A 26,411-nucleotide genomic window follows, 5' to 3' on the forward strand; every position below is an offset into this window, starting at 1 on the left:
TGACTTTAAAGGGAATTAAATTTGTCGTGTGTAAAATACTTGGTCATTTTCATTCAAATTCTGTTAATATTTGCTTTATGTGAGAGTTGATTGTTTATAGGCTTCTGCTAATTTGATTATGTCTCTCCAGAATGACCTAGTTGGCTCAGTGTCAGATGTTCATTTAAACAAGTATTTAGTGCCTACTATGTGCCCAGTACTATGTAAGGTTCTTGAGAAAGCTGCATCTGTGAGCAAAATGGACAAAACCCCCTGCCCTTATGAAGCTTACATTTGAATGGAAGAAGACAAGCAATATACATAATAACTAAATTATTTAGTATAAGATGAAAACTTTACAGAAAAACCAAAAGACTTGAGTAAGATGAAGATTTGGAGTGGCAGCAGTTAGGGGTATTAACAGACAAGCTGCAAATTTAAGTAAGGTAATTAGGGGTAGCCCTCATTGAGAAGGTGACATTTAATCAAAGACTAGAAGGAGATGAGGAATCCAGCAGTGTGACACAAAGCTAAATTTAAAACCAGCTGAGACACAAAGCTAAATTTATTAAATTTGCTGAGACACAAAGCTAAATTTATTAAATTTGCTAAGGGACGGGAGATCTGCTTTTTGAAAACAGTTTCCCCAAACAATGCTTGAGCAGGTCTTCTATACAATATATTAAGAGCAGATGATTCAGATTGGCTTTAATAGAAATGGGAAAGATTGTGGTGGGCTCTTCTGTATTCGTATCTTTCACAAATCTTGCCATTATTCTGCTCCTGCAGTGCCTGATATGATTTGAAACAGCAAAGTTTCCCAAGGTCCGTGACTTTAAAGAAAAAAGGCTTTAAATACAAAGTTCTCGGTACTATGTCGCTGATACTGATATGATTTGCAGAATAAGGTTTCTTTTGCAGGTCTGTAGTATTGTATAATCTGGTGGGAGAATGTTGTTGCAAAGATGACAACCAGTGTGAAGGCCCTGAAGCAGGAGTGTGCCTGGCTTGTTCAAGGGAACAGCATTGTGACTGGAATTGAATGAGTGAGAAGGGGAGTAGTAGGAAGTGAGATCAGAGAGTAATGAATGAGCAGCCAGCTCATATTGTTTCAGTAGTATCGCTCTAGCTTCTGTGTTGAGAACAGCCTATTTGGGAGCAAAGGTGGAAAAAGAGACTATTTAGGAGGCCATCGCAGGAATCTAATCAAGGTATGTTAGTGGCTCCTACCAAGGTGGTGGCAGTGAGAGGGTGAGAAAGACTGGACTCTGGCTATGTACAGCTGACAGGATTTTCTGATGGATTAGAGAGAAAAAGAGGGAGTCAGTGGGCTTGAGCAGCAGGAAGGACTTTAGTTGCTGCAATTGGGAAGGTTGAAGGTGGAGCAGTTGGGATGGAGAGTAGGGAGATCTGAAACTCCATTTAGAAACAGTACGTTTGAAACGTAGGATTTCAAAGTTTTTTTTTTTTTAAGAAAATCTGAAAATCCACATTATCTTTTTTTTTTTTTTAAGCCTCATTTCTTAGGTACTCTTTGCTATATAACTTTAAAAAATGATAGGCCTATGAATCTCACATGAATTATGATTTCTGGAAAAAGCCAGATTCAAAAGGTTACATACTATATACTTTGATTTATATGACATTCTGGAAAAGGTAAAACTATAGCAACAGCAAATAGAATAGTGGTTGCCATAACTATGCATTTGTCAAGACTCAGAACTGTACCCTAAAGAGGATGAATTTTATTGTATATGCATTATACCAAAAAAAAATCTATAAAACAAACGAAAAAAATCTCTGAAAGCTCCTTGTTTGAGTCCTTTTGAACAGTAAACTGGAAATAAAGATTTCACTAAATTTTGTAGGGATTTATCATGAGTAAGAAGTGGGTAGTTAAGTCAGGAGAATATCTAATAGTTGAAGCTAGCTATGGAATGGAGATAAGGGAAATATTATTCAAAGAAAAGCTTATACATCTTGTCCCAAGCATGATAGTCATTAAATTAGCAATGTTATCCCTCAAAATAACCTGTTAATTAATTTAATCACTCTAAAATATGTAAGGGGAAATGAGAGACAAAAATAAAGTTGCTTTCTGATTACAACTTTAAAAAAAAAGATAGGCATAAATAAAAACCTGTGTTTCCTAGTTTTTGCTTGACTGAAAATTATGAAACATACTTACTGTTGGCTGTGGCTTTTGATGTTTTTAAGTATAGGGTTTTTTTGCCTGGATATTTTATGTTTTAGTTTTATAGACTGCTTTCTATAAATCAGATACAGTTCTAAGGTCTTTGTGTACATTTATTTTTCATGAAAAGGCACTCTCCTAATCTTCGTTATCAGAGGAGAGAGATAGCTAAGGCAGAGAGCTTAAATAAATTGTCCATGATCACCCAACTAGATGGTCTGTCAAAGGCAAAACTCCTAACTTTGCATTTTTGAATAATTGTTTTTAGACATGTTTCAATATCTATTAAGTATCTTCTGTGTAAAATAATTCCACAAGTTTTGAATCATGTGAATTTGGGATAGGTCAAAGTTAAATACTTCGTTAGTTTTCATTTAAATAATTTTGCTATTTGAAATTTTTTTTTATCTCTACACAGATACTGAAATGAGAGCTATTTACATGAAATCTGTGCGAAGTCCACTGATGAACAATCAGTACAAAATGGTCCATAAGAAACATAACAACGTAAACATTTTCTCACAGGTATGAACTATAGAAATATAGTGGAGAATTTTCTGGTGGTGGTGTTGAAATATATTCCTGTTAGTGAAGCCTTCATTTTGTTTCTAAAATTGGACCATCAGAACTATTTGCAGTAATTTCTGCCCTGAGTAAGGAAGGTGGGCTAAATGAATTCTCAAAATCCCTTTTAGAACCTAAAGGGTTCTGAAGAACCCTTTCATGAAGAACCTAGTGGCAAGACGGGAATAAAGACACAGACCTACTAGAGAATGGACTTGAGGATATGGGGAGGGGGTGGGGTGAGATGTGACAGGGTAAGAGAGTGTCATGGATATATATACACTACCAAATGTAAAATAGATAGCTAGTGGGAAGCAGCCACATAGCACAGGGAGATCAGCTCGGTGCTTTGTGACCACCTAGAGGGGTGGGATGGGGAGGGTGGGAGGGAGGGAGATGCAAGAGGGAAGAGATATGGGAACATATTGTATGTGTATAACTGATTCACTTTGTTATAAAGCAGAAGCTAACACACCATTGTAAGGCAATTATACTTCAATAAAGATGTTTAAAAAAAAAATCCCTTTTAGTCCTAATTTGATCAAATTATCCTTTTGTTAACTTGAGCTAATTAGAATATACTCTTAAATTGTTTTCCAATTAGGAGAATACTTAAAGGAAGTGAATAGAACTTTATCATCTACTAGTTAAAATTTTAATTCTTCTATGTTGTCATATTTCTCTTGAAAATTAATTTTTTCATAAAAATGGTATATCCTAAAAATTATAGATTATTTTTCATTTATGGATAACAATTTCATATTAGCCTTATTTATTTATAAATTGCCATATTCACCTTGGAAATATGGTCATTCTTATCTCTGTACTTTCATTGTGTTTATTATATAGCATTTATCACATTGTTTATAAATTACTGTTTATTTTTCTGGCTACTTGCACTAGACTGTAAATTTCTAGAGGGTAAATCATTCTTTTTTTATTCCCAAACTCCCTATTTTCTTCCATAAAGAATATAATCAGAAAGAAGATGTGGTATATATATAAAATGGAATATTACTCAGCCATAGAAAAGAATGAAATTTTGCCATTTGTGACAACATGGATGGACCTAGAGGGCAGGCATTACGTTAAGTGAAAGAAGTCAGACAGAGAAAGACAAATACTGTATGATTTCACTTATATGTGGAATCTGAAAAACAAATGAACCAACATAAAAAAGAAACAATCATAGACACAGAACAAACAGGTGGTTGCCAGTGGGGAGTTGGGGGAGGAGAGAAATAGGTGAGGGAGATTAAGAGGTACAAATTTCTAGTTGCAAGATAAATGTCATAGGTATAAAATGTACAGTGTGGGGAATACAGTCAATAACTATGTAATATCTTTGTACAGATTGTAACTAGACTTATCCTGGTGATCATTTTGAAATGTATGTTATGTAACAGGAACTAACATTGTATTGTAGGTTAATTATACTTCAAAAAAACCCAAACTCACTCAAACAAAAAGAGGCCAAATTTATGGTTACCAGAGGCAGGGGAGTGGTGTAGGGGGAAGGAGAATTGGATGAAGGTAGTCAAAATGTACAAACTTCCAGTTATAAGATAAATAAGTACTTGGGATGTAATGTACAACATGATAAACATAATTAACACTGCTGTAGGTTAAATATGAAAATTGTCAAGAGAGTAAATCCTAAGAGCTCTCACCACAAGGAAGAAATTTTTTTTCTATTGCTTTAATTTTGTATCTGTATGAGATGATGGATGTTCACTAAACTTATTTCATGACGTAATAAGTCAAATCATCTTGCTGTACACCTTAGACTTATACAGTGTTGTATGTCAATTATATCTCAATAAAACTGGAAGAAAAAAAAGAATATGCTCAATATATGTTAGTGAGCAAGTGACTGACTTAATAAAGTAAGTGAAATAAATATTCAGAAAGATATGAACTTAAAAGAATATGTTAGAACATGCTGATTTTATGAAATTTATAATATTCTTCTTTTGTATTTGTATTGTAGATTCCTGAGCAAGATGAAACCTATTTAGAAGACAGTTTTTGTGTTGATGAAGAGGAGTCTTGCAAAAGCCAATCAAGTGAAGAAGTCTGTGTTGATTTTAACTTAATAACTGAAGATTGCTTTGCAAGTAGGAGCAAAAAATATAAAACCCGACGTGCAGTAAAGCTAAAACAAATGAAGATGAGGCAAAACTGTGCATCTTCAAAAAAAAAATTATTCAGAATTATTTTACCAGATGATTCAAGTGAGGAGGAAAACGATGTAAATGATAAACAGGAATCCAGCACTGTGATTAATCCAAGTGCAGTTACCAAGAGTGAACAACAAAGCCACTGTTTGAATTTAGTGCCTTCTGGGTCTTCATTACAGTCCAGGGACCACTCTAATCCAGTTGTTAATCAGTCGCCAAACCAGAGACAACACACACCACTTAATTTAAAGGTTACAGTTTCTGATGTCTCAGACTTCAAACCTCAGAGCCGTACTAAAATTGAATCTACCTCATCATCATTCACTACTGTTGATTCACAGAAAGACTGTAGAAAATTTCCAATTCAGTTGAAGGTATGAATCAGATTAGAGTAAAAAAGCCTTCGAATGTTTACCGAAAGGTTTTTTTTTTTTTGTTTTCCTTTCTTTTGTGTTAAATAACTAGGTCAAAGAAAAATTAGCAAGTGATAAAATTCTCAGACAAGAAACCAGCACACTAAATTTTATAGCTGATTTGTAGGATGCTTATTTTTAAAATGTGTTAATAGTTTTCTGTAAGGCAACCTGCTAATTTTATAAAAAGGTTATAGGAAATGGGCTTCCTACAAGGTAAAATTAACAGAAATTAAAGCTCAGAACTAGTTTCCCCAGATTAACTTTTCTTTCCCCCTCTGAAGGCTTCTGGTATGTAACTCTCATCTACTTATTGGGGAGAGGAGTTTAGGGGTACCACCTGATTTCCTTCCTTTGAATTTCTTTCCTTCCGGAATGGTTACTATTGCTGAAGTAATCCCTAAAATCATATTCAGTTTTTAAGAGTTCCTAGTTGCAGTAGTTTTGCTAAAATAGGGGTTAAAGGCATAGTAATAGGAATCCCTAGACCTAGACTTAGATTTCTCTTTTATTCCAGGTGTTTCAGCCCATTCCACCTTAGCAACATGCTCCAGTGTCCACACAATGGCCCTCAAATTGCTATTTCTAGTTGTAAATTATCTCCAGGCTTTTTTTGCACAAAGTTATTTCTGGAAGGCATAATTAGATAAAATTGACTAGATTAAGTCTTATAAATAGATTGGAGAACAGCAAAGTACCTAATTTCCCTGAGCCTCGGTATTCTCAGCTGTATTAGAAAGATAGTAATCCCAAGGGTCAGGGTAGGTAATACTTGCACAGTACTTTCAAAACCAGTAAGCACTCTCTACATTTCTACTTTGCCATGCTGTAACTAAAAAAAATAGATATAGGCTAGTAATATTTTGAGGACTGTGAAAAAGGATAAATAGAGTTTTAACAGAAATGTGTTTTAACTTTTCTTCTACTATCTAATACTATACATATAGTATGATTCTTCTTCAAATTAGGAGGGGAAGGAATTTGCGATAAATTTGAGAAGACAGAAAATAGACTAAATATCCTGTCAAAAACTGTTAGATACTAAAAATGTTAATATTTATTTTGTCATGTGTATTGCAGACAGTATTCCTTGTTTGTCATTTGCCTTTGTTTTGTTTAATAGTGGGTTTTGCCACAGGAAAATTTAACTTTTTTATACATTTCCAATTTTTTTCTTTATAGTTTCTGACATCAGTGTCATGTTTAAAAAGGCCATTTTGTACTCCAAGATAACTAAGTATTTACAATATTTTCTTTTGGTTCTTTAGTGTTCATTTCTTCCTTCATTACATTTATTCCTTTTCTTAAAAAATTGAATATTACATATATTTTAAAGATTATTCTGAGTGATTAGGACTTCCTCTTTAGCTTAGAATACAGAAAGCTGGAAAGAGCATTGCTCCCATCCTTGTAACAACAGCAAAAAAAGCCAGATAATCTACAAAATCATGTTTATTTGGATCTGAGGTTGCAGGACAGCCAATTAGCCTGATATTTAAGGAGACAAGTGCCTCCAAGGAGAGACTTGCTGATTTGGGACAGTCACTGGGCACTGTATAATCTGGTAAGAAGAATTCAGCTAAAACGTTAATGAATTGCAAAAGGCAACGGGATAGCATGAGCGTTTAGAACCCCTGGGAGTTGCAGAGAGAAGGGTAATTCACAACCACTTGTGGGCTCTTTTCCACAGAGTCATCAGGTGTTCACAGGAAAGATTGAGAATCAGAGAAAACCTCCTTCCCAGTGCAGGCCTTGGGGAAGTGACCAGAAGCTACTGTGGAAAAGGCACCAAACCCCATCTAGTTCCTTCTCCCCTATTTCCCCTATGGAACAAAAAGCATTAAACTACTGGGGGAAGAACAGCAAACCCTACAGGCTTCAGGGCTTAGGTGAAGACCCTTTGCAGATGGAGGAAAGGAATAAGAGAGAAATGCTCTACATCTGAGAAAGGGGCAGGAAAACATCTTGGGCCTAGAGCATTAGAGATCTCTAACCATTTGGGGCAGGGAGTGGGGGAGGATCATTGAGAAGTTCCCATCTCTTAGATCCAGGGACACAAGTCCTGCCCAAGACAGGCTGAACCAGGACAATAGAAACCCCCCTCCCCCCGCCTGTCCCCACACTCCTAGCACTCCCTCCACCAGGCTAGCAAGCAGTAAGTGAGAAATAAAAGCAATCTACTGCTGAGAGAGGGACAAGAGTATGGGGAGAAAAACTCTCTGAGACACAGGTTTACAAAGAAAACTTAAAACTAAGAGAATATTTAGAAACTGGCAAACAAGCCCAGACCTCAGCTCAGTTTGAAAGGACTTTGTGATGTTTTGTCATGGGTCCAAAGCTATTTCTGTACTTTGGTAGAGCTCATATTTACCTCAGTCACTACTCTCCTACACAAGATGTTTGGCTTTCATCCAAAGGTTACAAGATACATAGAAGGAAGAAAAAAACACATTCTCAAGAACCAGACTCAGATATGACCCAGACATTGGAACTATCAGACAGGGAATTTAGAATAACCATGATTAACATGTTAAAGGCTCTAGTGGAAAAGTCAAACAAACATGCATGAACAGAAAGGGAATATCATCCAAGAAATGGAATATATAAAGAACAATAAAGTGGAAATGCTAGAAATGGAAAACATGGTAAAAAAGATGAAGAATGTCTGCAATAGGCCCATCAGTAGACTCAATGCAGCCGTGGAAAGAACCAACAAACTTAAAGCTAGGTCAATAAAATTACCCAATCAGAAATATAAAGAAAGAGTGAAAAAACAGAATGGAGCATTCAAGAGCTGTGGGACTGTATGCAGTATTCTAAGATACACGTAATTGGAATTAAGGAGAAAAGAGAGCAAGTAGAAGATATAGTTGAACAAGCAATGGCTGAGGATTTTCCAAAATTAATCAACATTGGCATACAAGTATCTGAGTCTCTGGTTTCAATTATTATGGGTATGTTACCTAGGAGTGGAATTCCTGGGCCATATGGTAACTCTTTAACTTTGAGAACTCTCCCCACAGTGGCCTCACCATTTTTCATGCCCACCAGCAATGCACATTCCAGTTTTTTCACATTCTCATCAACACATTTTCCTTTTTAAAAAATTCTAGCCATCCTACGAGGTGTTAAGTGGTAGCTTGGTCCTTCATCTACATAGTCACTTTGCTGATGTTGAAGGAAGAAAAAAAAGTATCAATAAGAAAAATCAGCCTAGGTGTTAGAAGTTTATGGTGCTAACATATATATAACTGATCGTGATTGATGTTTTCTGCTTTTCAGGATACTAGTGCTCTGGAGGATTCTGGCACTTCAGTGGCATACTGTTCCAACTCACGACCACACTTGGCTGGCACACATGCTTCTCGTAGACTTCCACAGGAAGGCCAAAGAACTTGTATTCTTGTAGATAGTCGTGAAATCACTTCTGGTTCAGAAGTAATTTCTTCCCTAAGAGCAGTTCATGGCTTACAGGTAGAGGTTTGTCCTCTTAATGGTTGTGATTATATTGTGAGTAACCGCATGGTGGTGGAAAGGAGGTCTCAATCTGAGATGTTAAATAGTATCAATAAGAACAAGCTCATTGACCAGATCCAGTACCTACAGAGCATGTTTGAAAGAATATGTGTGATTGTGGAAAAGGACAGAGAAAAAACAGGTTTGTATTTTTAAATGGTTTTGTTTATAAGGCTGTAAAGGAACCTATTATTTGGTTCATTATCCTGTCAGGATGTGGGAAGCTCTTAAAATTTAAATAACTGACTCATGAATGTCATTTCATATTTATATAATGCCATAATGTTTTTCATTAGTCATTGTGTTTAAATGCAGCTTGTGAGAATCGAAGGGTGAGAAATTGAAGGCAAGTGAACCAATCATAAGTCTTTTTCTGGGAGCCCCAGAAAGGGTGAGGGGCCCTAAATAAGGCAGCAGTGGGGGAAAGGAGGAATCAGGAGGTAAGTGAAATCAGGAGGTAGCAGGAGTAAGTGGGAGCAATCAAGAATTACTATTGAGCTGACCAATCTCTTGATTACTGGGCAGTTAGGTAGTGGTGCTGTTCATTGAAATTATGCATATCAGAGAAACAGCAGATTTGAGGGACAAAGAGGTGTTTAAGTTTGAATATGTTGCGTTCTCAATGGGTCACTAAAATGGATGCTTAGGATGTATTAAAAAATGCAGGCTTGGAGCTTCAGTTAGGGCATTTTTATGGGTAATGTTTAATTGTACGGGGAGCCCCTGAGAATAGTGAAAAGATCATAGGATATGGGATCAGAAGATGCACTGAGTTCTGGTGTCTCTATAGCTATGTGACATTGCATTGACAAATCACTCCCTCTGAGGAGTTAATAATATACTTTTCCTACTCATCCCGGGGTGTTATGAGGATTAAGTGAAATCATGCAGCTGAAAGCCACTATGGAAGAATTCAAGGATTATTGTCATTATGTAAAAGAAAATAATGTAGTTTACATAAAACACTGGTTCAATTTGAGCAACGTACCTTTTCATCACCACTGTCACTACTGAACCATGTGACCTTGGATAAGTCATTCCGTCTTTCAGTAACCCAAATTTTTTTTTCTTTTTTAATTTGACAAGTGAGGGCTTTAGATTAAGTGATCTTTTGGGTCTTTCTAGTGTTAAAATTCTATACTTTACTCTTTACCAACATATCCTTTATAAAGGAAATAGATTTGGAATAAAAAGGAAAGTAATGTGGCAAAAGTTATGGAAAAACATCTTTTTTTTGGCTTAAGGAAGAATGCCAAAAAAAGGATGTAGGTAGAACATGGAAAGAAAATGAATGGGAAAAGTAGGGAAGTAAATTAATAGGCAGGAGTTAAAGTTATTATAATGGGTATGCAGGGTATTGAGTTACTCTTGGAATAAATACATAAGATAATTTTATATCAGTTAGAAGTAATACGTAATGAACCCTTCGGCAATGCTACCATTATGAATTTTAGAGATAAGTAATATGGTCTTGGCCTTTAGGAATGAATTATCTAGGAATATAAACTCTCCCCTGCCTACTCACCTTCTTCTGTAGATTCCAATTTAAGACACTCATAAAGACAGTTCTCCTTATTTTCTATTTGAGAATCACTTTAAATTTTTAGCAGTAGGGTTTCTCATTAGCATAATGTGGCACTAGTTTGCTTAATGATGTAGATCTTGGGATTTTAATAATATATAGTATTAATGGTCCTACTTACTGTAACTTACTAAGGTTTGCATTTTCCTAAATGTAAAATATTTAGGAGACACATCCAGGATGTTTAGGAGAACAAAGAGCTATGACAGCCTGCTGACTACCTTAACTGGTGCTGGAATCCGAATTCTTTTCAGTTCCTGCCAAGAAGAAACTGCAGATTTGCTAAAGGAATTGTCTTTAGTGGAAGAAAGAAAGAATGTTGGTATTCATGTTTCAACAGTGGTGAACAGTAATAAATGTGAGGCACTTCAATTTTATCTAAGTATTCCCAATATAAGTTATATAACTGCACTGAATATGTGTCACCAGTTTTCATCTGTGAAAAAGATGACAAATAGGTATGTGTTTTAATATTTATTTATTTATTTGGTTGCGCAGGGTCTTAGTTGTGGCAGGGGGGCTCCTTAGTTGCAGCACGTGGGCTCCTTAGTTGTGGTATGCAAACTCTTAGTTGTGGCATGCATGTGGGATCTAGTTCCCTGACCAGGGATCGAACCCGGGCCCCCTGCATTGGGAGCACGGAGTTCTGTTCACTGCACCACCACGGAAGTCCCTGATTTAATATTTTTAAATGGTTACTTTAAAATCATCCTTAAAGGTATTTCATAGGAATTTTAATATTTTTAAAAATAAAGAGGTATAGTGCCTGTTAGATTCTTTCATTCAGTAAAGACTTTGCTTGTCAACATGTATCAGTCACTGCATTAAGCTGAGGACATTAATGGAAGGAAAAAAAAACGTAGGCATTGTCTTTGAGTAGCTTAGAGCCCTGTGGGGAGGGAGACAGACAGAACTTAATTTGATCTTGCAGTCTCACATTTCTGGGCTGGTTCTGTAACTAGAAAAATATTCAAGATGAAAATTTTAGTAGGCTTTAATGATTATATTGCTTGAAAATCAAACGAAGGCTTTAGAAAATAGGTTAAACTAAAGGCTCAATTAAGATGTTGAAATTATTATTATAAATGATTTTAAATATAGGGAATAGGCTTTTGTTTTATTTAAACTAATGCTAAGACATAATCAACTGAATGTAGAAAACTTGGGAAAAAATGATTTTCTTAAAGGATTTCATGTTTGGTATTCTTTAAGCAAGAATATTGAATTTTATAAGTCAGAAGTTTTAGTATAATGTTTTTGTTTATTTTTCAGCTCACCTCGGGAAATCTCCATGTATGCACAAGTAACTCATCAAAAAGCTGAGGAGATCTATAGATATATTCACTATATATTTGACATGCAAATGTTGCCAAATGATCTTAACCAAGGTAGTTTTAAATCTGATGCATGATCAGACTGCTCAGGGTGGGTTATCAAAGAACCCTCACAGTACTAAGTGCACTTCAATAATCATTGCTGTGGTTTGTGATTATCAGTTTAAAATATATAAATAAGAGAATATTTCCATATCTATTATTTTACACTGTGTACATTTTTATTTATATAGAATATATAATTATTAAAAAAGAAAACATCTGATGTTTAATAATCATTTTGGTTAGATAATGAAACTTTTTTATTGAAAAAGCTTATTGAAGGTACTATTAAGTAAAAGCTAGAGTGAAAGATATATTTTAGAATTTTCCCAAAGATTATAGTGCTATCATTGTCATTTGTTAGCATTATAGGTTGATGTGTCTGCTGCCAGCTTAATGGTCATAAACAATTTTTCTCATATATAAACTATATTGAATAGATGTGGGTGGTAGGTGTATTGTGAGATAATGCCCCAGTAACTAGGAATGTAGAAAATTTAACTGAATCCTAGTAACAGTCTAATCCTAGTAGTATGAACTCTAATCTATACTTTTTTTTTGGTTGAAGTACCATATTCAAAGAAGTGATATCTTGGAGTTGGAAAATTTCAGTATAAATGAGCTATGGAATGTGGACTTTCATTGTGACCCATAACATTGTGTCTGTTATGCTACTAATTGTTGGGTAGTTGAACCAACCTCACAGCAGAGGGTTTCACTTAGACTTGGCATGGACTTCAAAGCTGATCTAATTCAAATTGCTTTTCTCTTTCCTTTCTTATCAGATGATAAACGTGAGGCCCAGAAACAAGTGACTTCCTCAAGTTTAGACTGGGAAATCTAGAACAAGAACCCAGGAACTAGATACAGTTTTCTTTCACTAAAAAAGTTGCTCTGATTGTGAACTTAGCTCCTTTGGGATAGTATAAATTCTGAATTCTTCTAAAGCAGTTAATCTCTTATTTCTGCTGTTTAATAATTCTGTCAAAGCCAGAGAGAAAAGAAGTTCTATAAATTATTGGCTCATGTGCAGTTCTCAATTTGTTCTGTCTCAGGTTCAAATTCATCCTTCAGTATCTCGCTCCATTATAATGGACTGGCCTTTTTGAGCATTTCTCCCTAGTGAGCATGATTTAAGCTTTGTCAAGTAGGAGGAAAGGGGCTTCTTTTTCTGGTTCCAGTGTGCTGTTTTTTTGCTGCTACTCACTCCTGTTACATGGTGTCACTGGTGCATTGGGTAGGGACATCTGGTGGAGCTCTGTGCCCTGGCTGCACACCAGAAGCATGCAGTCCCTCAACAACCTCACGTTGCCCTGGACTGGTGACCTCCTTGCAGCACATCTCATGCAGACACCAATGTCCTCAGATTCTGTGTGTTCACCCAACAGACAAAATATTTCATAAATTGATATGGTTTGAGGGACATAACCTAGAGGATTTCATTTATTTATGCTTGCTGTGTAGAGACCTCTATCCATATTTAAGCTGCAACAGCCTCTTTCTATACTCTTCAGAGGTTGCACTTAACTATCGACCCTACCGTTTATTGATCCATCTTATTGTCTGTCGTCTTTGAGCCCTTCAAGTCTTTCTTTTCCACTTTTAAGTCTCCTTTGGAGGTTACCTTAAACCTTACTAGTTTATCTAATGACCCAATGGAAAGAAACGGGAATAACCAGGTACCTGGAAGGTGGGATACAATAGTTTTGATAGGACACATGGAATATGGGGAGTGGGGGTACGTTGTGGTTTGTCTCAAGTATATGCTATTTCAAAAGTTATCTTTTTGTTTCGTATTACAGAATTTAACTACCTTCTAATTCTTTTTTAAAAAAATTTTTATTGGCGTATAGTTGATTTACAATGTTGTGAATACCTTCTAATTCTTAAAACACTGTCCATTAACATCAAGCAGCATGGTATTACACCAAATATTGGCAACTTAAGAGTTCTACAACAGAATTTTTTAGAGCTACTCTAAAATAACCCTTTCATTTGTTTCATCCTTCATCTATCAAAAATCTCTGTGGCAGAAACTATCAATCATGGTAGTTTAGTTTAAAGGAGAGTGATCTGTTTGCTTGCACTATTCTTCTTAAATCTTGTGTTTCTACAAATCCTGTAGTTCTTTAGCTGCTGATTATTACTGACTAAATTCTTAAGAAACAAGAAAATGTATTTTTTCTAACAGTTCTGGTATTTTTCAAGGAAATTAACTGAACCATTAACAAACAAAATGCATTTTTTCTATGATCCAGTAATTAGAAAAACCAACCAAAACATAAATATTATAAAAGCAAATTTACTTTATTTGAACAACCTACCTGGAGAGAAAGAGTGGGTAAATATGTACTATAACCAGAGAGAAAAAAATTCTATGTCAAATTTTAAAGCATAATGGCATAATATGCTAAAAGTTTATTTCTAAAGAAGCTGTCTGAAAGGAAAACAGTGTTTACTATGACATGACATAGTAACTTGACTCCTTACAATAGAAGAGCTATAACCTGAATGTCTAATCCAGTCTTTTAAATATTGAGACCAAATTTACGCCATGTCTGCTTAAGAATACAACAAAATCTGTTCTCTTATTCTACCTAATAAAAATACTGAAAAAGCAGTAAATTAAATTTACATAGGTTTCATGGATGTGCCAATCACAAGTTTTAAGAAAAACAATCAATCAGGAGAAAGCTTGTCAAATGGTTTAAACAACATGTACTGATAACTGAAACATTAGATCAACTCTGGCTTTTATACCAAGTGGTGACAACTGGTAACCTAAAGTCTTCATGAACTCAGTAGCTACCAATACAATCTATTTTTTAATTCTCCCCCACCTCTCCCCTTAAGGATATAGCAACATTTTCTTGAATGCTTCTAAAAAAAAATCTGTATGGAACATGATTTTCTTAAAGTAAACAGACTAAGATGCTTATGAGAGACATCTATACATATAACACATGAAACCTTTGAAAAAGAGTCTGCAATATCATATGAAGCTACATTATAAAAAAAATATACATCCTTCAAATGAAGATACAAATACACTGCTTCTTGATAAACATCCTGGAAATATTCTCATTTTTACTATGCAGAATCAGAGTTCGAAAAATAAGAGTCTTTCTCTTCTTCCTCTAAAGACTCCATAGCATTAGTGAAAAGTTTTCCAATACCAGAGTTTTCTGCTAATTCTGTAAAGAGACGTTTAATAAAAAGATTAATATATTTCTAAAAACAATTTCAATGAAATTGAAAATAACAACAGGAAACCAATTGGTAGATCTGCCCACTTGTGAGCAATTAATTTTAATACTATGTTAATAAAGAGACTACCCTATAATAGAACAGAGCTACAAAAGAACGATATAAGTATATTACCTTTGTTAAATGGGGTTTTTCTTCTTGATGGTGGAGTTGAAAAATCACTTTCAATCTACAAGAGAGTTCATATTAGCTAAGTGATGCCTCCTTTGAAGCCTGCTTCATATGTAGACAAAATTCAGCATGCTTTATCCCAATAAAACATTACAAACTAATGCTACAGTGGTTAAAGGATAGCCTCTGAAAGTTGCCAAAATCTACTGAGTACTTATTCCATTACACTAGCAAAATTTGAATTCTCTGTACTTTAAATTCTTGGCTAAAATAGTAATTTATATGGCAAGTTTTAAGTATATAATGCATGCTTATATATACATCAGTGCTTTTTAAACTGGCCATGGCTATCTTTAAAAACTGAAAATGAATAGAATAGAAAAGAAAATATGACAGAGTATACCCACTGTACTAAGGATAAGTATTATTGAAAGAAACTTTTGATATACAAACTAGTGTTCATAGATTGCCATGGAAATGTATTTTTTCCTGTGAAATGAGTCAAAACATGATTACAACATTTAGCCCTCAAAAATCATTCAATGAGATAAACCAGTATCATCATGATCAAGAGGAGGAACCAAGATGGGGGAATAGAAGGACATGAAACTCACTTCTTCCCACAAATACATCAAAAATACATCTACACGGGGAGCAGTTTTCTCAGGATAGCTTACTGAACACTGACAAAAGATATCAGACACCCAGAAGTGCAAGAAATATCTCCATATAACCCAGTAGGATGAAAGAAAAAGGAATTGGGATGAGACCTGCGGCGCTGGGAGGGAGCTGGAAAAGGGGAAACGTTCCCGCACCCTGGGAAACCCCTTAACTGGTGGGAAGATCAGCTGGGACAGAAAGGGAGCTTCACAGGCTTGGAAGAGAGCACAGCAGCCAGCAGGTGGCAGGCAGAACAGACAGAGAATCCCCAGGCCGAGATGGTCGCCTGTTGGGGGTGTGTGTGTGTGTGTGTGTGTTGGGGGGGGAACAATGGAATGACTGGGTGCTGAAACTTGGGCTTCAGAGGACACACTTGGGGAGAGTACTGGGGTTGGCTGCACGGAGACAGCCTGAAGGGGCTGGAGAGTAGTTATAGGGCCGCAACCGAGGGTGTATGTGGAAGAAGCCCAGGCTGCCACAGAAGCAAAGCACTGTTGCTAAGGGGTGGGGTGCATGAAGGAAGAGAGGGGCAGGGCCTGCCATAGCAGCCTCTTTCTTGGGCTCTGGGAGCAGGACAATGGGTGCTCCTGTGTCTGGGATGGGACTAGCCTCGCAGCTGTAGGCTTTGTGTGTGACTGCACGCAGAGGCAGGGCTGGGGTCTGGGCTGCTTCCATAGCTCCCATGGTGGGTCCAGGTACGTGACTGCTGCGGTCCTGGTACCTAACTTTAGTGGATCTGCGCTGGCGGCTTTGTGAACAGTGTCTGAGGGACACCACAGCTGACTACCTGCATTCCCACGGTGGAGGCGGGGCCAAGGGCAGTTCCAGTGACCATGTACTTTGTGGGCTTGCACAGGTGACACACAGAGCGTACTCCCCAGTGGACAGCTCGAGCAATGGAATACTCAGTGGCTCTTCCCTCAGCGGGAGAGCTCCAGTTTCACCTACCTCACACTGCAGCTCAGAAATGGATCTAGGGGCTTCTACTCCAACAACTGGGGAGCAGATGCTGCCCCCAACAGGGCTGTGACAACCAGAGAGCAAAGAAGAGGCCCTGCTCAATATCCAGTGCAGGCTCTGGTCACCACACGAGTCATACCCCCTATGAGAGGGACACCGGCCAGCACACACTGAAGGAAAATGCAGCAGGCATCCCTACTAGAAACAGCCCATGCACCAAAAATATTAGACTCATGCAGGCTACACAGGGATGCTCCCACATAAAAACAGCCCTTCAAGGCCACAGTAAATAAATATTTCTCCTAAGCTCACAGAGTCAGAGAAATAAAAGTAAAATGAAGAAGTAGTGGAACCACTCCCAATTAAAAGATCAAGAGAATTCTCCTGAAAGAACAAACAACAAAACAGACCTCTTCAGTCTAATAGACACTGAGTTCAAAAAGGAAATAATGAAAATACTGAAGGAATTAAGAAGGGCTATTGATAGAAATGAAGATTACTGTAAAAAGAAACTATAAACTATAAAGAGGAACTAAGAAGAATTGGAAAACTTATTTGCCGAGACGAAAGCTGAGCTAAAGGCAATGAATAGCAGAATGAATAATGCAGAGGAATAAAGAAGTGATCTGAAAGAATAAGAGAAATCATCCAATTAGAACAGCAGAGAGCCAAATGAAAAAAAAAATGAAACCAACAGAAGAGACCTATGGGATAATATAAAGCATGCCAATCTACACATAATAGGGATCCCAGAAGGAGAAGAAAGAAAAAAGGGGATTGAAAATGTATCTGAAGAAATTATGGTTGAAAACTTCCCAAACCTAAAGAAGGAAACAGATATCCAGGTACAGGAAGCACACAGGGTCCCAAACAAGATGAACCCAAACAGACCTACACCAAGACATGATTAAAATGGCAAAAGTTAAAGAGAGGATTCTAAAGGCAGCAAGAAAAAAACAAAGATTTAATTATAAGGAAACCCTCATAAGGCAATCAGCTGATTTCTCTACATAAACATTGCAGGCCAGAAGGCAATGGCAGGATATAAAGTCCTGAAAGGGAAAAACCTGCAACCTAGGATATTCTACCCAGCAAGATTATCATTTAGAATAGAAGGAGAGATAAAGAATTGCTCAGACAAGCAAAAACTAAGAGTACAGCAATACTAAACCTATCCTAAAGGAAATATTAAAAGGTCTTCTCTAAATAGAAAAGAAGCAAGAATCTATAGGAAAGAGAAAATCACAATTGGAAAGTAAATCAATTAAATAAGCCAGGACACAGATTAAAAAAAAAAAAATCAAAAAATTTCTGTGAAAGCGATGATAACCACAATGAACAGCAAAAGGATGAACATGAAGATGTAAAAGAGGACATCAAAATCATAAAAATGCAGGGGAGGAGAGTAAGAAAATGTACATTTTTTTTTCTAGAATGTGTTTGAGCCTATATGACTACCAGTCTAAAGCAAGTAGATATAGGAAGGGGTTAACATACTTGAAAAACAGAGTAACCACAAATCAAAAACATACAATAGATGCACAAAAACCAAAAAGAACACAAGGATAAAGAAAACCATCAAACTGCAAAAGGAAAAACAAAAAGAAAAAGGGACAAAGAAGAAATATAAAATCAATGGGAAAACAAGGTTTAAACGGCAGTAAATTCATACCTATCAATAATTACCTTAAATGTCAATGCACTAAATGTTCCAATAAAAAGACACAGAGTGGCAGATCGGATAAAAAAACAAGGACCTACAATATGCTGCCTACAGAGAGACCCACTTTAGGGCAAAGAACACGCATAGATTGAAAGCGAGGGGATGGAAAAAGATATTTCATGGAAACGGGAATGAGAAGAAAGCAGAGGCCGCAATACTCATTATCAGACAAAACAGACTTTAAAACAAAGGCTATAAAGAAAGATAAAGAAGGACACTATAAAATGATAAAAGGATCAATACAAGAAGAGGATATTACACTTGTCAATATATATGCACCCAATATAGAAGCACCCAGAGACATAAAACAAATAATAACAGATATAAAGAGAGAAACTGATGGGAATACAATAATAGTAGGAGACTTTTAACACCTCACTCACATCAATGGACATATCTTCGAGACAGAAAATCAGTAAGGCAACAGAGATCCTAAATGATACAATATCATCATGATCCCCACTTCATACCACATATGAATAAAATGAGATTAGAAAGCTCAAGTAGCTTGCCTTGTCATAAAGCTGGTATGGAGTCAGACCCTGAAATCAGAAGTTTTAATACTAAATCCTTTGCTCTTTCTATCCTCACACACTCACTGGCTACAAATGAAACCAAAATTTCATTCTTGTAAGGAATGGACTGGAAAAAGAAAATCTGAGAAACACTGAGAGGGCATCTACCCACACCTTCAATTATGGAGTAGAGGTTTCTTTTGAAGAATTTAGTCTCCAGGCTGACTTGAAACCAGGGTTCCCAGAGGCATATACCATTTCCTGTGGACAAATAAAGCCTACAAAGATTAGGTCTGATTAGGTAATCTTAATGTTAAGTTTAGAGACTCTCTGAGAGGAACTATACTCTAGCAGGTGTGCAATATAAATATTTCAGAATGGGTGAGGGAGAAAGATGGCCATAACCTGGTCAGAAGGAATATACCCTCAGGCAATAAGGTAGTCTCCCATTTTACCTCCATCCAGAGATTATCATTCTCTAAGAATGGCTATTTACTTTGAGGAAATTTGAAGTGAATTAGCTTTTCCAGAATACTTATAGTTTTATCTGGATATAAATTATTCAGATTAAAATCTGAAATTAAAAATTTAAAAATTAATTCAAGAGGATTCTCCTAATCTTTTCTCAAAGGGATACAGATCACTGTACGGCAATTTTGAGTTAAAATTTTTTCTGTTATTGACATACACACATACATAAAATCAAGTAGCTGAATCTGAAAAAATTTGAAACCATTTTGAATCTGCAGAGGATTTAATGAAATTTCTTATTCTATGACAATCACAACTCAATCAATTTGTGTGAAATGTCTCTAACCTATATGTGTTCTTTCCACTCTGCCTGACCCCTCAAATGAAAATTCTTACCTTGCTCAAATGCTTCAGTCTGAGCTGCCATCTGTAATCCTACAGCACTTATGTACTTACCTCACTCATAGCCTCATAATTTACTTGTATTAGGCTGTAAGCAACTTGAAGGCAGGGACTGTTATATAACTTATAACTCCAACAATTTGCCATATATTATAGTTGTTCAATAGGTATGTGTTGAATAAATGAATGGTGAATAAAAATACTTACTGTTTTTTTCTTGATATTGCCCCAGACAGTGCCACCTTTACTTTTATGGGGTTTTTGCATACGAAAAACATATTTATCACAGTCAGCCCTGTTTAAATATAAAATAACAAGTCAACATTAACTACTATACTTTTATCCACAAGTTGAACAGCAACTGACAAAATGAATTTAAAATGTTTCAATATTTAAAAAGTACATTTTCTTTTCCATTTTTAAAAAGGCAATCATGTACCGATGGAAACAGACAAAATGCTTCAATCTAAGACTGTTTTGGGAAATGATGGTTTACCCATTGTCTTTTGTCCCATTTGTGCTCTTTCCAATCTCTATCTTGCTGCCTGTCTTTTCTAAAACTCAGAGACTTCTTGTCCCTTGATTCGCTTTTGTTATACCTTTCACTCCTTTCTCTTATTCATGTCTTCCTTCCCTCTCCAGATTGAATCTTAAAAGTTGATCATTTTAAGGATAAGTCTGGCAATGAAAGCCCTCAATTAATTTATGGCTTCCAACTGTGTTTAGTCTTCAGTTCAGCTCATAAGCCTTTTATTTCTACATAGTTACATCTTTCTTATATCCCCCATACCAACTAAGACTTTTTTTTCATTTCTTTTTACCTTACCTCTCTCCCTTCTCATTCTCTGCAAATAAGCTTGACTCATAATTTACAGATGAAAACTGAAGCCACATGGAATGTTGTTCTCAATTTCCTCAACAATTACTTATGACAGTAAATCCAGCTGAACACTAATTCTAATTCTCTCTTTTGGCTTCAAGATCCTGTATGATTGACTATCCTTTCCTTTATGACTATTTGGGAGCAACCTTACAGGTATGACGTGTAGAAATGTGTAAATGTGTGACATATTAAGATATTAATGTGAACCACAAACTCTGCTGAATAGCAAGTGAATAAGCCTAGCCAGTGGTTCAGGATCAGCACCTCATGAGTCTGTTGTCCTGAACAAACCAGAGACTTTGGGATTAATAAAAAAAACTGTTTTGTTACTTAATATTTTTATGAAAAGGAAACTAACTGCTAGAGTTGGTGAAGTCAAGAGATTGAAGAGGTCTAGGAAACTCATTTAGGAAACTCTTGATATAAATGAGCCCATCATATGCTCTATAAGAAAAAAAAAGCCATTTTCCTTAACTGTAAAAGTGATACATATAAAAAAGTAACATCACAACCCGTATCAGTGTAATTCTACAATATAGAGATAATGGCTGGTGATGTTTTTGGTCAAGAAATTTCCTTTCTCTTATGAATACATGTTATGTAAACTGGGATCATACTGTATGTAATTTTATTTCTTAGCTTTTAAAAATTATCCACTGAACATTATGTCATTAAAAATTCTTGAAGGCATCATTTTAAATTGTTATATATTATTCTATTATATGGACAAATCCTAATTTCTTTTTTTAAAAAATGTATTTTATTTTTTATTTTTGGCTGCGTTGGGTCTTCGTTGCTGCATGCGGGCTTTCTCTAGTTGTGGTGAGTGGGGGCTACTTTTCGTTGGGGTGCGTGGGCTTCTCATTGCAGTGGCTTCGCCTGTTGCGGAGCAGGGGCTCCAGGCACGTGGACTTCAGTAGTTGTGGCACATGGGCTCAGTAGTTGCAGCTCGCGGGCTCTAGAGCGTGGGCTCAGTAGTTGTGGCACACAGGCTTAGTCGCTCCACGGCATGTGGGATCTTCCCGGATCAGGGCTCGAACCTGTGTTCCCTGCAATGGCAGGCGGATTCTTAACCACTGTGCCACCAGGGAAGTCCGACAAATCCTAATTTCTTGACTTTCCTTATTGTTGGACAGTTAGGTCATTTCCAAATTTTCAGTATTGTTTTGTGGTGAACATCTTTGTTCATACAAATATGCATACATACTTGCCCAAACCTCACATTTCCTCAGAAATAAAATTCAAGGGCCAAAGGGATGACTATTTTAAAGCTAATGATTTGGCCAAAATGCTTACCAAAAACTTTGTCCAAAATTATATGCTCCCCAGAAATAAACCCACACACCTCTGGTCAATTAATCTTCGACAAAGGAGGCAAGAATATACAATGGTAAAAAGTCTCTTCAGCAAGTGGTGTTGAGAAAGTTGGACAGCTACATGTAAATCAGTGAAGTTAGAACACACCCTCACACCATACACAAAAATAAACTTAATATGGCTTAAACTCTTAAATATAAGACATGACACCATAAAACTCCTAGAAGAGAACATAGGCAAAAACATTCTCTGACATAAATGATACCAATGTTTTCTTAGATCAGTCTCCCAAAACAACAGAAATAAAAGCCAAAAATAAATAGATGGGACCTAATCAAACTTCCAAGCTTTTGTATAGCAAAGGGAACCATAAACAAAACGAAGACAGCCTACAGACTGGGAGAAAATATTTGCAAATGATGTGACCAACAAGGGCTTAATTTCCAAAATACACAAACAGCTCATACAACTCAACCACAAAAAAGCAAACAACCCAATCGAAAAATGGGCAGAAGACCTAAATAGACATTTCTCCAAAGAAGACATATACATGGCCAACAAACACATGAAAAGATGTTCAACATCACTAATTATTAGAGAAATGCAAATCAAAACTACAATGAGGTATCACCTCACACCAGTCGGAATGGCCATCATCAAAGAACCTACAAACAATAAATGCTGGAGAGGGTTTGGAGAAAAGGGAACCCTCTTGCACTGTTGGTGGGAATGTAAACTGGTGCAGCCACTATGGAGAACAGTATGGAGGTTCCTCAAGAAACTAAAAATAGAGTTGCCATATGATCCAGCAATCCCACTCCTGGGCATATATCCAGACAAAACTATAATTCAAAAAGATAACATGCACCCCTGTGTTCATAGCAGCATTATTCACAATAGCCAAGACATGGAAGCAACCTAAATGTCCATCGACAGATGAATGATAAAGAAGATATGGTGCATATACACAATGGAATACTACTCAGCCATGAAAAAGAATGAAATAATGCCATTTGCAGCAATATGGATGGACCTAGAGACTGTCATACAGAGTGGAGTTAAGTCAGAAAGAGAAAGACAAATACCATATGATATCACTTATATGTGGAATCTAAAATATGACACAAATGAACCTATCTACCAAACAGAAACAGACTCACAGACATAGAGAATAGACTTGTGGTTGCCAAAGGGGAGAGGGGGTGCGGGAGGGATGGATTGGGAGTTTGGGATTAGCAGATGCAAACTATTATATATAGAATGGATAAACAACAAAGCCCTACTGTATAGCACCGGGAACTATATTCAATATCCTGTGATAAACCATAATGGAAAAGAATGTGAAAAAGAATATATATATGTATAACTGAATCACTTTGCTGTACAGCAGAAATTAACATTGTAAATCAACTATACTTTAATAAAATAAATTTTAAAAAATTAAAAATATTATATGCTCAATATACTTTCACCTGCACTAAATACTAAATTAAAAATAATTTGTGGATTGCTAGGGAAAAATTATGTTTTTGCTGAATAAATGCAAATTAAAATTTCACGAAGCTTCATGAGAGTACTAAGTGCTTTTTTTTTTTCAGTCATGATCATCTGGCGTCTATCTCTCACACCCCATGGAAATTGCTCTTAAGATCAGCACTGGCCTGCTTAATTGCCAAATGAATAGCCTATTTTCAGGCCTCATTTTTACCATTTTCCATTTTTTTCTCTGTTATATGACTGTTGGCCACCCATATGTTTTCTTAATTTTATTTATTTATATTTCAAAATAATGCTTATATTCAAATCGTGTAAAATTCAAAAAAGTCTTCCTCTTATTTGTCCCAAGCTATCTTAGTTCTTCTCCCTAAGGATCACCAATGTTTTCAGTTGCTTATGTATCCCTTCAGAGATATTTAATCACATAAAAGCAATTACGTGATTTTAATCACATAAAAGCAACATATTTAATCACATAAAAGCAATTATGTTTTATATTTAATCACATAAAAGCAATCACAAGTATATACACACACGCAGTCCCGATTTACACAAATGGTAACACATAATTAACCACATGTAACTTTTTGCATTTAATATACCTTGGACATTTTACCATAAGTACATAAAGAATTTCTTCATTAATTTCTATGGCTACATAATGTATCAGAATTTATTTGATTAGTCCCTAATTGATGGACATTTGTTTCCAGTCTTTTGTCATTATAAGCAATACTGCAATGAATTAGTTGTACACTAACAATTCTCGAAGTAGGACTGCTAAGTCAAAGAGCATATGCATTTATAATTTTGATAGGTATCAACAAATTACTGCCTGCAGAGACTGAACTAATTTACCTTCTCACTAGGAATGCATGAGAATGGCTTTCCTTTTCTTGTTTATTTGTAGGAGTGTTATAACAGGGAAATTAGCCTTTTTCCTGTGATGAGTCCCACAAATTCTTTCCTCAGACTGTCATTTGTCTTTTGATTGTTTATGGTGGTTGGTACCAGGTAAAATGTTTTATTTTCTGTATGGTTGACTTTATCATACTTTTTGTTAGTGGCTTCTGGTTCTTCTGAGGTTATAAAATAATTCTCTAAGGTGTTTTTAAGGTATATTTTATAGTTTAATTCTTTACAGGCAAAACTTTGACCCATTTGGAATTTATCCTAATGTAAAGTGTCACTTGTGTACTGACCCTATTGAATAACACCCCTCCTTGTGGAAACTGTCCATCCTTGACTTCTAGGAACTATTCTTTCATGATTTTTTAAAAATAATGATGCCTCCTTTCATTACTGACATCTACTCTCTTCAAGTCATGGAATGTTAAAAGTTGATGCAGAGAATTACAGTATCATATGCACAAATACTTACCTATTTATAGAGGCTAGCATGCCAGGACTGACATGCTGACACTGAGGAGTTTTTGCCAGTGGAAAGATTACCGATGATGGACTTGTTGGATTTCTGTCCATATTTGGCAGAACATCATCCTCTTCTTGACTGTCCCGGAAACTTGGTAACTAGAAAGCAAATATATATTACTGACAGGCACTCCTAAAAACGGAATTCCTCATTATCACAAATTGTTTTTTTGGGGGGATGATAAGTTGTTTTCTGTCTTATAATTTCACAACTGAGTAACTAAAAATATTAGTAGGTAGAGAACAGAGACTTGGCCTCTAAAAAACTTAGTTTCTGTTGTGTAAAACAGAGATAATGGACACACATTTCTAGCACTGTGTAGACTGGGATCAGCAAATGTTTTCCGTAAAGAGTCAGATAGAAAATATTTTAGGTTTTGTGGTCCATACAGTCTCTATTCCAACTACTCAACTCTGCTGTTGAAGCAGGAAAGCAGCCATAGCTAACATGTCTGTGTTACAATAAAATATTATTTACAAAAAAAGGTGATATGCCAGATTTGGCCTATGCACCAAGTATGCTGACCTCTGTGTAGACAGAACAAAACGAAACTGTAATTGATTTACTATTATGCTTGGTACTAAATAGACACTCAAGCAGTATTAAACTTTTTGTGTGCATATATTTCCAATAAACAGCAATTCAATCCTTAATTAAGATTTTACTTACCTTTATATTAAAACCTTAGAAAAAGTGGACTTCTGCCACAGAAAATGAACTAATTCACTGCTTTCTATTTCTCTTGCTTTTAAAATGTTGCTACTGTTGCATTTAGGCCAAAACATATATAGAACCTGAAATGATGGGGGGATAATATAAAGGGTACAATGCCTAAAGGACCATGGTTTTTGTGCAGAGAACACAGTAAGAGTCTCAGATGGCTCCCTTAAAATACTTCCCTTCATAACCTGTGTAGGCAAAAAGAGAGCCCAGATAACGATGTTATTACTAAATTCTTAAAGCACTGTGTAGCCTTTTAAAATTGGAGATGATTTAACAACATTGTGAAATGGGTAGATGAAAAAAATTACCCTTAAGTGTAGCTCACTAAAACAAATCTCAGTTTTTATGCTTAAAAGTCCAGTTGTCTATATCCATCCATTTTTGCATTACTTTAATCTTAATATTCTTAACATTTATATTTAGAGTCTAGAAAGTCTCAGATTTGCACTTAATATTTGCACTATATTTAACTGTGTTTATGAAGTACATCCTTACTGGATATATAGATTGTTTCCAGTTTTTTGCTGTGAAGATAAACGTACAAGGAGTATCTTTGTGAAGATTTTTGCCTTCTTTTGAATTTCTTAGGATAAACTCCCATGAATAGATATAATCTTTATGGCTCTCATATATTGCCATAATGCTT

The 26,411-nt window shown here is 35.9% G+C and overlaps 2 protein-coding genes across 8 annotated transcripts in view; one reads left to right on the forward strand and one right to left on the reverse strand.

Annotated features, from left to right (window-relative positions):
* FANCM (FA complementation group M) overlaps positions 1–26,411 on the forward strand; it is an 84,551-nt gene that overhangs the window by 43,113 nt on the left and 15,027 nt on the right. For 2 of the 5 annotated variants that reach the window (XM_059914163.1, XM_059914165.1), the window contains exons 19-24: positions 2,592–2,698; positions 4,728–5,291; positions 8,613–8,988; positions 10,595–10,886; positions 11,701–11,816; positions 12,590–12,719. In XM_059914163.1, the coding sequence (XP_059770146.1) occupies positions 2,592–2,698; positions 4,728–5,291; positions 8,613–8,988; positions 10,595–10,886; positions 11,701–11,816; positions 12,590–12,648 (1,514 nt within the window). In that variant the 3' untranslated portion in view covers positions 12,649–12,719. Of the gene's footprint in view, positions 1–2,591; positions 2,699–4,727; positions 5,292–8,612; positions 8,989–10,594; positions 10,887–11,700; positions 11,970–12,589; positions 12,720–26,411 lie in introns of those variants that run through there. The other 3 variants (XM_059914166.1, XM_059914167.1, XM_059914164.1) reach the window with 2 other exon arrangements.
* MIS18BP1 (MIS18 binding protein 1) overlaps positions 14,772–26,411 on the reverse strand; it is a 59,437-nt gene continuing 47,797 nt past the window's right edge. For 2 of the 3 annotated variants that reach the window (XM_059914169.1, XM_059914168.1), the window contains exons 12-15: positions 24,992–25,140; positions 20,121–20,208; positions 15,186–15,240; positions 14,772–14,998 (exon numbers count right to left, since the gene is read on the reverse strand). In XM_059914169.1, the coding sequence (XP_059770152.1) occupies positions 14,895–14,998; positions 15,186–15,240; positions 20,121–20,208; positions 24,992–25,140 (396 nt within the window). In that variant the 3' untranslated portion in view covers positions 14,772–14,894. Of the gene's footprint in view, positions 14,999–15,185; positions 15,241–20,120; positions 20,209–21,509; positions 21,846–24,991; positions 25,141–26,411 lie in introns of those variants that run through there. The other variant, XM_059914170.1, reaches the window with a different exon arrangement.

The sequence above is a fragment of the Balaenoptera ricei genome, chromosome 2, assembly GCF_028023285.1.
Source record: "Balaenoptera ricei isolate mBalRic1 chromosome 2, mBalRic1.hap2, whole genome shotgun sequence".
In the NCBI taxonomy this organism is placed as follows: Eukaryota; Metazoa; Chordata; class Mammalia; order Artiodactyla; family Balaenopteridae; genus Balaenoptera; species Balaenoptera ricei.